Below are 13,873 nucleotides of genomic sequence, written 5' to 3' on the forward strand. Positions count from 1 at the left end.
TAAAAATATGGAATCAGAATAAAAAGATCACATTTATATCTTCCTCAGTGCACTTTTTATGAATGAAGAGTTGCTTAAAGCAAGTAGGAAATCTGCTTCAGAAGACTCTCTCGAGGGATTTATAAGAAACTGCCAAGGAAGGTGAGAATTTGGATGGCAATATATAGTATGTCTTTGACCATATATATACACAATAAGGGAGTGTTTAATGCTTAGCTGTCTTTCATGCTTGAGATCATGCCACCAACTGTGTACTTAATCCATTACTGTGGATGGCTAAACATGGATTTGTTATTGGCAGAACCATCTACATTGTTCATACATAAAGAAAATACTTTCTTGTGAATTTGCAATTGCTATTTGCAGTACTTGGCACCACTTTAGATTCATCCTCATGGTGTATCTTCCTGAAGCCTCTACTTGATGACCCCATGTATCTCTGATTACCACAGGACAGGAATAAGGATAAAGAGTAATCTCTGAGAATTATACTTTAACGACACATAGTAATTCTGAAAAGACCAGGCATGTACAGTATCGAAGAGTTTTAACAGAGCCATGCAGAACTGGGCACCTGTTAAACACTATTAGATAGTGGTGGATGGGTCTTTTTAACTTTGCAAAGTTGACTTGATTCATTTGACTCCTGGCCAATATCCAAAAGATTTATGTTTTGACCTCTCTGCCTTTCATGGAACATACTACAGACATACAACGGTAAGATTACAGGTCAGTGTTAGATCTGGATGAAAACCTACAGAAATCTGTTTTTCTCTACTTCTAACAACTTTGGAAAAGTTGACTCAGGAACATTCTCTGGCTGTAATAGTAATATAAGCACTTGATTCAAGTGCTGCTTATGCCACAATTTGATTTGTTTCACAGTATAGATTTAAACATATTGATTAAACCAAGAGAGCAAATCATACCTTGCTTGGCAACTAAGCAGCAGCATCTCTCGGTTATGAATCAAAACATGTAAAAGGACCAAAAAGGCTTTAGCTCGAATTGAAGTTGAAGGACTGTCAAATAAACGGATGATCGTGGTAACAAAACCCTGTGGGAAAGAAAAAAAATTGATCAGACTTATTAGAAAATGACCAGCCAGCCTCTTCTTTTAGTAGAAGTAGATTGTCCATGACCAACAGAACCACGATAGAAATTACATTCAAATTTGGTATAACCATTATAATATTTACATCTGACTAGATTCAGCCACCACAAAAAGGCATTGATCTCCAGATAAATTACCCTATAAACCCGATCAGTAGCTGTGGTCATCTGTGTCCTAAGAGATTAAAAGTGTTTTTTTTTAACTGAACAATACTGAGCTCCAATTAAAGTAGACATTGCCAATTATTTCGAACTACATTCATTCATTCATTCATGTTTATTGAGCACTTACTGTGTGCAAAGCTCTGTACTAAGTGCTCCATATACATACTGGGGAAATTTGTTCCCTTAGATAATAGTAAACTATACAGAGGTAACAGGATTTTTCCTTTTTTATAAATGAACTTGGAATTCTAAGATTTTTTAAGATCAGACTAATCTTCCAATTCACTGTCTTCTATGCTAATACATAAACCTACACCTATTTATGTTATTAACCCATTTAATATGAAGGTATAGATTTTTGGAAAGGGCATTCCGATTTTAAGAGAAATCCATCTCCACGTCCTCTCTACCAATTTAAGTTCACCATGTACTTTCTCAACAGTGTAATTAAGACATTAAATAACTCAAGATGACAGTGGAGTGAAGCCACAATGAACCTCCAAAAAATGATGCTGCTTGGGTCCAGCCATGTATGGTTTGAACATTTCAGTTTTTTCTTCCTTTAAAAATGATGTTACCTAGGTTGTTGAAACAAAACTGTATTTTGGAGGATCTTTAAAGTTCTTCAGTATCAAAAAAATCAATTTGGGCACAAAAACCAAAGTCATGAAGTTACATTGTTCCAATATCTCATTTTACAATAAAGGCAAAATACTCTTGGATTTTCACAACCCCCTAAGCAGGCTCTTTAATTATCCAAAGACTCACTTGGGTTTTCCTGCTGTTTCAGAATATAGAATTCCTCACTACATCAGTATCACTCTTGCATCCCCAAATGAATAAATTACAGATAATCTGCAGGGCTAGCATTTCATGGAGAGCCACACCCTCTACCCAACTACAGCTGGTAAATCTAAATTTAGATTCCGCAAGCCTCAACAGCCAGCCAATTCAAATAAACTGCATTATGGTCTTTGATTCACTAAATGAGCTAAGCATAATGACATGACAATGAATAACAGGTGCCAGGTACAAACGCAGATCTCACTGAGATTTTGGTTTTCTTGCTTTTTGGGACACGCTCAAGTAATCAGCAGCTCTATACCCATGTGACAGTGTGATGAATGTGTCCACATGCATAAAATGCACCTGACTCACAGAAAGGCACCAGTTGCTTCTCCACATGCTCTCGGAGTTATATTTATATCAAGGAGTCCCCATATAATAGAGGGCCCGATGCAGAATGCATTAGGTTTTTTTATGGCATCTATTAAGTGCTTACTATGTGCAAAGCACTGTTCTAAGCACTGGGAAGGTTACAAGGCGATCAGGTTGTCCCACGTGGGGCTCACAGTCTTCATCCCCATTTTACAGATGAGGGAACTGAGGCTCAGAGAAGTTAAGTGACTTGCCCAAAGTTACACAGCTGACAAGTGGCAGAGCCAGGATTTGAACCCATGACCTCTGACTCCAAAGCCCGGGCTCTTTCCACCGAGCCACGCTGCTTCTCTAATTTGCTAATACATGTGTATTCTGTTATTTTGCAAGGGAGACAGATCTATTATTAAACGATAAGGCATGTTGGCTTCTTGAGATTTTATGTCAGAGCAGAAGTTTGGCACAGAGATTGGCAATGGTTCTGAGGGAAACCTCAAACCCCGTGGAGTTGAGTGAGGAGTTGAAAGGCTGCTAATCCCTATGATGCAGACAACTGTCGACATCTCCTCATGGGATCGAGAGGCAAAGCAATTTTGTCACCGGACCTCATGGTCTTACTGTTCTCACTGGGGCCATCCCCCAGGAGGTGCACCCGGCCTATCTACATTTCTAAGAATTCTGTGTCCTTTCAGGATGCTCTTCTGGTTTTAAGATGTGTTTAGGGATTAAGAGTGTGTAAGACTGAATCTTCTGACCAAAAAATAGCTGTGGCACCCGCCTCAGTGCCAGGATAAGCCTTCCTTCATAGGCGCTATTACCTGAAAAAAATGCTAAATATAACAAAATGGCTCATCACTACATTTACCTCATCATCATATTATCAGCAGTGTTTATTCAGTTCCTACTGAGTACAGAGCATTGCACTAGGCACTTAGTAATAGGTAACACGAGTTAGAGGCTTTCCTTGCCTTCAAGAAGATTGCAATCTAATGGATTCACAACATACATTGCCAAATATACAACAGGTGAAAGATAGCATAGGTACAAATGGAAAATGTAATAATAATAATAATAATAATAATTGGCATTTGTTAAGTGCTTACTACGTGCAAAGCACTGTTCTAAGTGCTGGGGAGGATACAGGGTGATCAGGTTGTCCCACGTGGGGCTCACAGTCTTAATCCCCATTTTACAGATGACGTAACTGAGGTCCAGAGAAGTTAAGTGACTTGCCCAAGATCACACAGCAGACATGCGGTGGAGTCGGGATTCAAACCCATGACCTCTGACTCCAAAGCCCGTGCTCGTTCCACTGAGCCACACTGGTATATATGACTTCTTAGGTGACTCGTGGGTGACATGACAGAGAAGATAGGGGATTAATACTCAGGACTCTGAAAGAGGCGAGTGAAACAGCTTGATGGATTTGAAAGGGGAGAGGAGTTTCCATTCAAGGGAAGAGATGTGGCCAGTGAGTTAGGGCTGAGAGAAGCAAAAATAGTGAAGTATGGTTGAAAGGCTTGCTTGGGAAGAATGAAAGCTGGGATGGACCAAGAGAAGAGAGTGACGTGTACAGAAACATGTTTTTCAAAAGATGATGCATGAGATTGAATGTAGGGATTGAAGAAGGGACTGTCCTAAGGTAGGAGTGATTAAGGCCTGAATAAGAGTGGTCGCCATTAGGATGGACAAGAATCAAAAGATACACTATTATAAAGGGAGAATCGGCAAGATTTAGCCACCAGCTAAATCTAGGCTGAAATGACAAAATGGAGCCAAACATAATGGAAAGGTTGTGAACATCTGCAATGGGAGGATGGTGAGGTTGACAGTAGACGGGGGAAGGTTATAAAAAGAAGAGTTAGGAGGGAAGATGAGGAGTTCAATTTCTGACACATTGATTTTAAGTGTCAGTGAAATCACCCAGGTGGAGATCTTCCAAGAGGCAGTAATAATAATAATACTGGCATTTATTAAGCGCTTACTATGTGCAAAGCACTGTTCTAAGTGCTGGGGAGGTTACAAGGTGATCAGGTTGCCCCATGGGGGGCTCACAGTCTTAATCCCCATTTTACAGATGAGGTAACAGGCACAGAGAAGTTAAGTGATTTGCCCAAAGTCACACAGCTGACAAGTGGTGGAGCCTGGATTTGAACTCATGACCTCTGACTCCAAAGCCCGTGCTTTTTCCACTGAGCCACGCTGCTTCCCCCGTGCAGTAGGAGATATAAGCTTGAAAAGGAAATGAGAGATCAGGGCTAGGGATGCAGAGTTAGGAGTCACTTTCATAGAGGTGGAAGGTGAAACTATGGGATCAAATGAGCCCTCCAAGAGAATGAGAAGAAGGCCAGAAAAGTATAGCAACCAAAACCAAGAGGAACACCCATACTTAAGGTGGAGTGGAGGATGAAGGACCAGCTAGAAAACCTGAAAAGGAACAGTTAGATTAGAAAGAGAACCAGGACTTCTATTTTACTAAAATCAAGGGCAGATAGTTTTCAAGAGGATAGGATGGTCAAGGGTGCCAATGGCAGCTGAAACGTAGAGGAGGATTATGACATACATGAATCCATTAGATTTAACCAGGAGGCCGTTGGAGATTTTTGAGAGTGTGGCCTCTAAGTGAAGGGGAGAGGAAATTTAAATTGCAAGTGATCAAGAAGAGATGTGGAAGAAAAGACCTGAAGACTGCAAGTAGTTTGGAAAGGCTTGTCTTAAAGTAGAAAGGGAAGACCTAGATGATAGAAGGTGAACACAACGATGAGAGGGAAAGGGTGTTGGAGTAATGATTTTGAGAGGAAAAGAAGATGGTGACTGTATATTGGTGTGTTGATGACAGGTGGTGGAGCAGAAAATCAGGATAATTGAGTAGTAAGTGGAGTAAGAGGCCAGACAAATCAGATACACAATCAACTTGGATGTTGAAGTTTATAAGAATCAACTCATGTGACAGAGGTGAAAGGGCAAAGATGAGAAAGATAGCAAACCTATCCAGAAATGTAGACATGGGTATGCGAAGCAGCGTGGGCTTAGGGGAAAGAGCACAGGTTTGGGAGTTGGAGGGCCTGGGTTCTAATCCTGAATCCACCAGTGGTCTGCTGTGTGACCTTGGGCAAGTCACAACTTCTCTATGCCTCAATTTCCTCATCTGTAAAAAAGGGAATATGTCCTACTCCCTCCTACTTAGACTGTGAGCCACTTATGAGACAAGGACTGTGTCCAACCTGACGATCTTGTATCTGGGCTAGTGCTTAGAATAGTGCTTGGTACATAGGTACTTAACAAGTATGAAAATAATAATAATAATAATGATAATAATATGGTCATAGTGAGCGAAGGGGAGGACTTCCAATATGAGAAGGCTATTGAAAAAAGTCTGGATGGCCTGGAAGGGACATTGGGGAATAAGCAGTAGAATGAAAGCACCACCTTTTCCCATGAAAATGAGAGATGAGATTTCCTCTGGGGTGAGAATCAGGGTCATTATAATACTAGGATTGTGAGAACGGTAAAGCCGAGAAGGTCAAGTGATCATGGCAAGAAATCGGTTTTGGGCCACGATAGAGTAGAGGTTCCACAAGGTGCAGCAAAATAGTATTATACGTGGGGAAGAAGAGTGGAAGGTAGCAATGCCTTGGCTGAGGATGAAAGCTTTGGTCAGTGGTGTTGGGAGACGATAGTTTGTCGAGAAGTGAGAGTGATCTTTCAGTTCTCAGTTGTAGGAGAGACAAGCAGCCAAAAAGACTGTCCCACAACTCTCATCCCCTGCCTTTTTTTATGGTATTTGTTAAGCACTTACTATGTATCAGGCACTATTTTAAGAGCTGGGGTAGATATAAGGTAATCAGGTGGCAGATCATGCCCTGCATGGGTCTCGCAGTCTTAAACCCCATTTTACCGATGAGGTCACTGAGGCCCAGAGAAGTGAACCGACTTGCCCAAGGTCGCACAGCAGACAAGTGGTAGAGCTGGGTCCTTCTGACACCCAGGCCCATGTTCTACCCACTAGGCAACACTGCTCCTAGCTCTAGGCTGACAATGCTCTTCCTCGTCCTGGGGAGCTGTGGGCAGAGCAGTCTCCTGGCACTGGCAGCGGTGGACCCCTCCCCCTTATCCCCCTCTCCATCCCCCCATCTTACCTCCTTCCCTTCCCCACAGCACCTGTATATATGTATATATGGTTGTACATATTTATTACTCTATTTATTTATTTATTTATGTTACTTGTACATTTCTATCCTATTTATTTTATTTTGTTGGTATGTTTGGTTCTGTTCTCTGTCTCCCCCTTTTAGACTGTGAGCCCACTGTTGGGTAGGGACTGTCTCTATGTGTTGCCAATTTGTACTTCCCAAGTGCTTAGTACAGTGCTCTGCACATAGTAAGCGCTCAATAAATACGATTGATTGATTGACTGATTGGACACCCAGACAAAATCTGGAAAGGTCTGAGCACACTTTAGCTAGGCTTTGGAGAAGTAGGTGCTCAATTGTTGGAATCTGCCCTCTGGATTTAATGGCTGTAAATAGGTGCCATCTGTGCAGACGTGAAGCTATTTTAATGCAGCATGACGAGCTATATTTCTAGAACATATTGTGTTAAAATAACTCAGTGCAAGCACGGACCTTCGCTTTTCTCCTCTCTGCAGCAGATTGAGAGAGAAAGGGGCTGCCAGTGGCACCAGCTGATTGATCAGGAAATGCATGCTTTGATAACACACCACTCAACTGTGGTGGTTTAAAGGATAAGAGTCACACTGAAATATGGGTTCAAGAAAACAACTCCCAGATGGATTTTAGGAGCACCTTCCCCAACAGATTTTCCCTGTACCGAAGACATTTTTTTTTTTAATCTCTCCTTCCTTCTGCCACATGAGAAGCAGCGTGGCTCAGTGGAAAAGAGCCTGGGCTTTGGAGTCAGAGGTCATGGGTCCAAATCCCGGCTCTGCCAATTGTCAACTGTGTCACTTTGGGCAAGTCACTTAACTTCTCTGTGCCTCAGTTACCTCATCTGTAAAATGGGGATTAAGACTGTGAGCACCCTGTGGGACAACCTGATCACCTCGCGACCTCCCCAGCACTTAGAACAGTGCTTTGCACACAGTAAGGGCTTAATAAATGCCATCATTATCATTGTTATTATTATGTGGGCTCAATTAGGCTTAGTTGTAAATTCACACTTTTGGAGGAACACACACTCTGTCAGTCACTACTATCCAGCCGAAGCATACATACATTTTTTTTAACCTAATAGTCATTCATCTCTCAAAGACCTTATTTTCTGATCTGTTCTTCCTTTTCACGCCCACATTCCAAAATGGTGGTGGAAATGATAATAATACTTGTATTTGTTCAGCACTTATTATGTGCCAAGCACTGAACTAAGCACTGGAGTAGATACAAGACAGCCAGTTTGGTCGGAGTCCCTGATCCATATGGAACTCACAGGTTAAGGGATTTATGAAAGCTGCTTTTTGAGATCTTTAGGTTGGAGAGACGGGAGGTAAAAGAAGTCTGTTTGATTTTTTTACAGACCACAATTCAGTGAGGCAAAAAAGGGAGTATATTAATTTTCTCAGGTGTCTGATATTTATTCAGTAGTTTCAAATGTTCTCTGTAGGAAAAACCACACAAAATAGGGATATTCTTCACTTAACTTCTCCCATGCTTATGGATTATAAAATAAATAAGGTCTGCAGGGTTGGGTACTCTGAACACTGCAATCCTATCAACTTGACCGATGCTGTAGACCTTTGATTTTTTTTCTCGCAAATGTTCATATTTTCAGTTCATTTAAAAGCTCTACAAATAGAGTTTGAGAAAGGCCTTACAATTTCACTGAAATACACTACATTAGATAGAGGTTTTTAGAGAGCTGAGTTAGTACATTCAGCCTAAACTGGCTTTGCTGTTTAATGGCCTTTATATTACCTGAAAGTTCTTCTGTATGTATTCTGCATCCAGCCTACTATCAACATTAATATCCCATAGGGAAAATAGAGGGCTCTGTTGTGTATACTAAAGAATCAATAAAGGTTATTTTTTTTAATGTTTTTTAATATAAACTCTTAATAAGGTAGCACTAGCACTATGGAACCCCCTAGGTTCTAATTAATTCCACTCTGGCATTTGTCTAACATATGACCTTGGGCAAGTCATTTAAGAAAGTGCCTCACTTTCCTCATTTGTAGAATGGGGACTAAGTAACTGTACTTTCTCCTTCTTAGACTGCGATCCCCATGTGGGGCAGAGACTATCTCTGAGACTGTATTATAACTACCCCAGAGTTTAACATAGTGCTTGGCACAGAGTAAATGCTTAACAAATACCACAATTACAATGATTAATATCAATAGTTGCAACCCCATACCACTAACCCAGACTTTGTGACTTCGGATATATCCTGGTGACAGAGATTTCTTCCTGGGCACAGAAATATCCTAACACCTGAGAGTGGGAGAGGTGAATTCTGGCATTTAGTACAGCTTTAGTATAGTATTAAGAGTTTAGTACAGTAAACTCTTTTGAAAATTTTGAAGATTTTTCTTTGAAAATGTTTTCATTTCTTGCACTGGTTTTTCAAGACTTTCACACCAACTTAAAAGACCCAATAATCAAATAGGAGAAGCAGAGTGGCTTAGTGGATAGAGCATGAGTCTGGGAGTCAGAAGGACCTGGGTTCTAATTCTGCTTTCACGACATGTCTGCTGTGTGACCTTGGGCAAGCCACTTAACTTCTCTGGGCCTCAGTTACCTCATTTGTAAAATGGGAATTAAGAGTGTGAGCCCCATGGGGAACAGGGACTGTGTCCAACCTGATTAACTTGTATCTACCCCAGTGCTTAGAACAGTGCTTCATATATAGTAAGCTCTTAACAAGTACCATAATTATTATTACTATTGTAACAAAGAAAATCACCGGGAATGAATGTTTCATATCTGTACATTCAAATATGTTTTGAAACATTAAGGGGCATTTCCCTCTGAAGAATAAACTACTTTTACTCTTGGAATGTCCCAAAAGTTAAAGGGACCAACTAAGCTCTTCCTGACCTCTTCGAATCATGTTCAAATATTTTGAGGACAGGGCTAAATGCAATGAGAACTATAGGCTGATTTTCTCATCTACTAAAGCCAAATCTAAACTCTTGTTATTAAATGCAGACGTTGTGCTGTACCTAGGTTGCCAAGATCTGCAGAACTCTCAAGTAAAGATTTAAATTACGCTATTTAATATCACCGACTCAAAAAACTGCTTTCTTGTCTTGTCTTGCAATGTATCTTGATTCAACAAACTCTTCGAAAATAAATAAGGCTTCCAAACTAAATACTGGAAGCTCAATTTTTCCATTAGCTATTAAGACTAATAAGCCAATCTCATTTACTAAGCACTGCCTGAAAGAAGAGGATTGCATTTGATGCTTTGAAGCATTACCAAAGACTATAGCCCCAATCTTATTCTGGAGAAATTCACAACCTAAAAGAAGGTACAGGACAAGCTCAAGTACCTAAGTATCTAAATGTCTGTAAAATGAACATGACAAAAAAAAGGGAAAACATAGTAAATACACATGAGAAAAACTAACAGGAACCAGTAAACACAATTTATAAATACTCATCAAAGTCTTAAGGGTTGCTGAAATAACTGGACTAAAAAGAGAGGAATGCACACACTTCAAAAAACACTAACTTTTCCAAAGACTGTTCCAATAAGAGTTTTGTAGAATCTCTTTTTTTCAATCCTAATGGCAATCACATTACTGAAAAACAAACATTCAAACAAATAACAGGGTATGGATGTCATAAAACCCACTATTCATGTATTTTTTTATAGTGGATGGCACATGAGTTAAGTAACCCAAACACTAAAATCAGTAAGTTAGGCTCCTTGATATCAAGAGACAATAAAAGCACTCAGTCATCATTTGATTTCTTTGTAGCAAGGTGACTGAAAAATCAATGCCTGACAGTGTAGCATTTGCTCAATATGCTCAGCAATTCATTCTTGGAAAACTGCAACATAGTTGAAAGATAACTCAGCAAGAAACCTAAAATCCAATTTGGTGACAATTTATGTTAAATCCACTAGTGTTTTACTCTGTTTTGACTTCTCTTGAAATGATCCATAACAGTATTTAGCATTATGGCAGCCAGAATCATTATGTTACAGACAATAAACTTTTCACTTAATGTAGAGGGAAAAATCCATTTAAAACACAGATGTTTTGTCCAAATAAAAATAATCCATGTATGTGCTTGATTTACTAGTAGACACCAGTGTAATTGTGGAGCTGGTCGTAATAAACTGTCAATGTTGAGAGAAATTGCATAAAGCAATCCTACTGTTATTGTCTACTGCATTGGACATGTATAAATTGGCAAAAAAAAAAAGAATGGAAAATAAGGATACCCAGTAAACAGCTATATAAATTAGGAAAATTGTTTCTTCCAAGTATTTTAAAGTTGAGAAAATCCTTTTATACTAAACATCCCATGGTCACTTTCCAGACTACCTGCCCCATCTCCTCGGCAATTATCTCTCATCCATCTAGTCAGTTACCCTCTTCTACTTGATCTCCACTTTCTCCTACCCACATATTGTCATCTCCAATCCACCGCTTTAGCCACTCTTTTCCAGTCATCCCCTACTTTATCTGGTCTCACTCATCATTCTAAATTCTTATGCATCCCGTATATTTTCCTTTTTTTATTTTTGCTTATGCTTTTATCTTGTTTTTTTTTTTTTTACACAGGTATAGGTATTTAACACTTGTTAATAAACAATCTCCTCTAAGAGGCCTCCCCTGACTAAGCCCTCTTACTTGTCCACCACCTCTGTTGTATGGTATTCTTTCCAAGTTCTTAGTAGAGCGCTATATGCAGAGTAAACACTTAATAAATACCACTGATTGATTGGCTGTAGCATTGTAAAGACACATATGCCTCACTGGCTACAAGGGAAACTTCTGGAGAGGAAATCAAGATTTGAAAGACTTAGCCTGTTGGAACACTTAAATCCCTGGTACCTGAGTCCTATATTAAAACGATGCTACTGAAGTGAGACTGTATCCACATGTGAATGTGTGGCTGAAAAGACTCATACCCATTGTTGTGAGGATCTAAAGATAGTTCTTTGCTGAACTGCTATGTTGGCCACTTATCAGTTCTGGGTTTTTTTGTTCTGTTTTTTAAGACTGCCTGCTATTATGCTGAACTTCCTGAAGACTCCGGTGAAGGAACACAACCTTTCTCTCAGTTGTAACTCTCCAGGTCGGCCTTTCTGCTGCTGGTGTCTATCAACGGTCCTCTGTATATCACATTGTTTGAAATGAGGTCTTAAAAAAGTTTATTCTCCCCTCTTCTCCTGCATTTACTTTTTCAGTTCATCACAGAACAGCTCTGGGTATCCTGCCCACAGTCATTCATCTCCACCACCCAATCAATGGAGTCCTATTGCAAGGAACACTCCCAGTGCTGGGAAGTTGACTTCATTTGAGGACCTCATTTTTGGTTATTTTATTCTGCCACTTGATGTTAAACTGACCCCATAGGGGTCATGGTGAAACTGCTGAAAAAGCCAAATAGGCCTTTTGTGTTAGGCCAGGTGTCACAGCCATATAGAAGGTTGATCATCACTTTTATTTCTATTTGGAATAAGGCTCAATATCCTGTTACCACTAAATTCTGCCCATCAAACTCCCAGAGGCCATGCTAGTCTACTCAATTTTATTTTCTACTTTGTATCCATGCATCAGTTAATAGTGCTCTGCCTATCTGGCAGAACTGTGTGACAGCACTAAAGTCAATGGAGCTAAGGAAAATCTTTGTTGTGGGTAGGGCACCTCACGAGTAAGGTGGGTTTCTTCAGGTTTATGGTCAGTCCACTTTACTGAACTGATTTTGCCATGTAATTCATAGTCATTGATATGTCTTCTTGCCTGTGTGCCTCAAGAGGTATATCATGAGTTAGAGCAGTAACTAAATGACTCTCTAAACTTTTCAATGATCCTCAAAAGCCCGAGTTGATAGAGCTTCCCAGTGGAGAGGAAGAGAATTCTGACACCAGTTTCCAAGCACCTCAGCACATCCTTAAGCGTGATGGCAGAACAGTTGAAACAGGATGGAACCAATATTCACCTGGGCTTGCTTTACTCGGATGTTAGTGGGGAGAAGATCGAATATGATACTCTTAACTCTGACTCATCTGCCACACCTCAGTGGAGTAGCTTAGTATTTGCCAGAGCCCAGTTTTATAATTGGTGTCAAACTGTTTTGAAAAAGACATATGAAAACAATTTAGCAGCCTTGCTATTATCCCCTGAACTTCTTTATCTATCATTCTGTCATACTGATGAGTTGTAATCTGAAGCCACAATGTGATCTGGGTAGTTAATGAGATCCTAGGAGAGTTTCCTTAGCTAGGTGGTCTCTAACCGGTGATTATAGTAATGTGGCATTTCTTCAGTGTATGTGGGTTTATGTGTGCAAAGAAATGTGTTAGCAAATAACTAATGGGTTTATGTGAATGTTATCCTACCTACATTTGCATGTGTGCATGTGGCTGCATAAGTGGGTGTAGTTAAGTATGCATGTGTTTGGAGGAGACACATCAGAAGGGATAAAAGTCATTAGGGACCTTTCTCTCATAACCAGTGAATTTTACTGCAGAGGATCTTTCCAAACTGAGGTGTATTAAGCATAGATGGATGGCAGTGGACAAATTCTATAGCTATGTCTACCTCTTTCTCTCTCTCTATTATATATATAGAGAGAGAGAGAGAGAGAAAAAAAAAATTTTTCAAAGCATTAAAGGAAAGCAAACCATAAATAAACTAATTTGCAGCCTCCTAAAAGAACCTAGGATACTAACAAGCAACTTACATGGTTATGGGTATCTACATGGATCAAATCCACTGGCAGTACTGCTATTTTCAACACAAAGGTAAGCTACATATGCTTACTATAAGGACGTAACTTTCCAAGTATCCCGGATTTTGTTTATTGAGAAAAGAAACAGCAGGAAAGAAATTGAGACAAGAAGGGAAGAGAATAAGTATGCAGAGTCTAGTTTTGTGGAGGGAGGCAAAGACAGGAGTGGAAAGGGGCAGTCGTGGTCACTGTCGTCTTGGACCGTTCCAAGAAAGCTTGTGACCAAATACCTAACCCTTCCCTCCCCGCCTCCCCTTGCCCTGCCCCTGACATTCTTTAACTCATCCCCAGTATGGCTTTCTTATCCTCTGTCCCTGCTTCCCAGACTTGCCCACTCTCATCCCACCAGGCCAGCATCTGAATTTGGCCCTGACTTTTTTTTTTTATCTTTTTGCAACCCTAACCATCTTTTCTTCCTAGTTTGCAAACATCTTCTGGGACCTCCAATGCTAGGGATCCAGGGTGAGAATGCTATGGGGATGGAGGTAAGGCGGATGAAGGCAATACCC

The 13,873-nt window shown here is 40.2% G+C and overlaps 1 protein-coding gene across 1 annotated transcript in view; it reads right to left on the reverse strand.

The window, feature by feature from the left end:
* ULK4 (unc-51 like kinase 4) overlaps positions 1-13,873 on the reverse strand; it is a 542,391-nt gene that overhangs the window by 360,477 nt on the left and 168,041 nt on the right. Inside the window, exon 22 of the mRNA XM_038768285.1 lies at positions 930-1,057. Coding sequence (XP_038624213.1) covers positions 930-1,057 — 128 coding nt within the window. The remainder of the gene's footprint in view (positions 1-929; positions 1,058-13,873) is intronic.

This window comes from Tachyglossus aculeatus, chromosome 2 (assembly GCF_015852505.1).
Source record: "Tachyglossus aculeatus isolate mTacAcu1 chromosome 2, mTacAcu1.pri, whole genome shotgun sequence".
Classification (NCBI taxonomy): domain Eukaryota; kingdom Metazoa; phylum Chordata; class Mammalia; order Monotremata; family Tachyglossidae; genus Tachyglossus; species Tachyglossus aculeatus.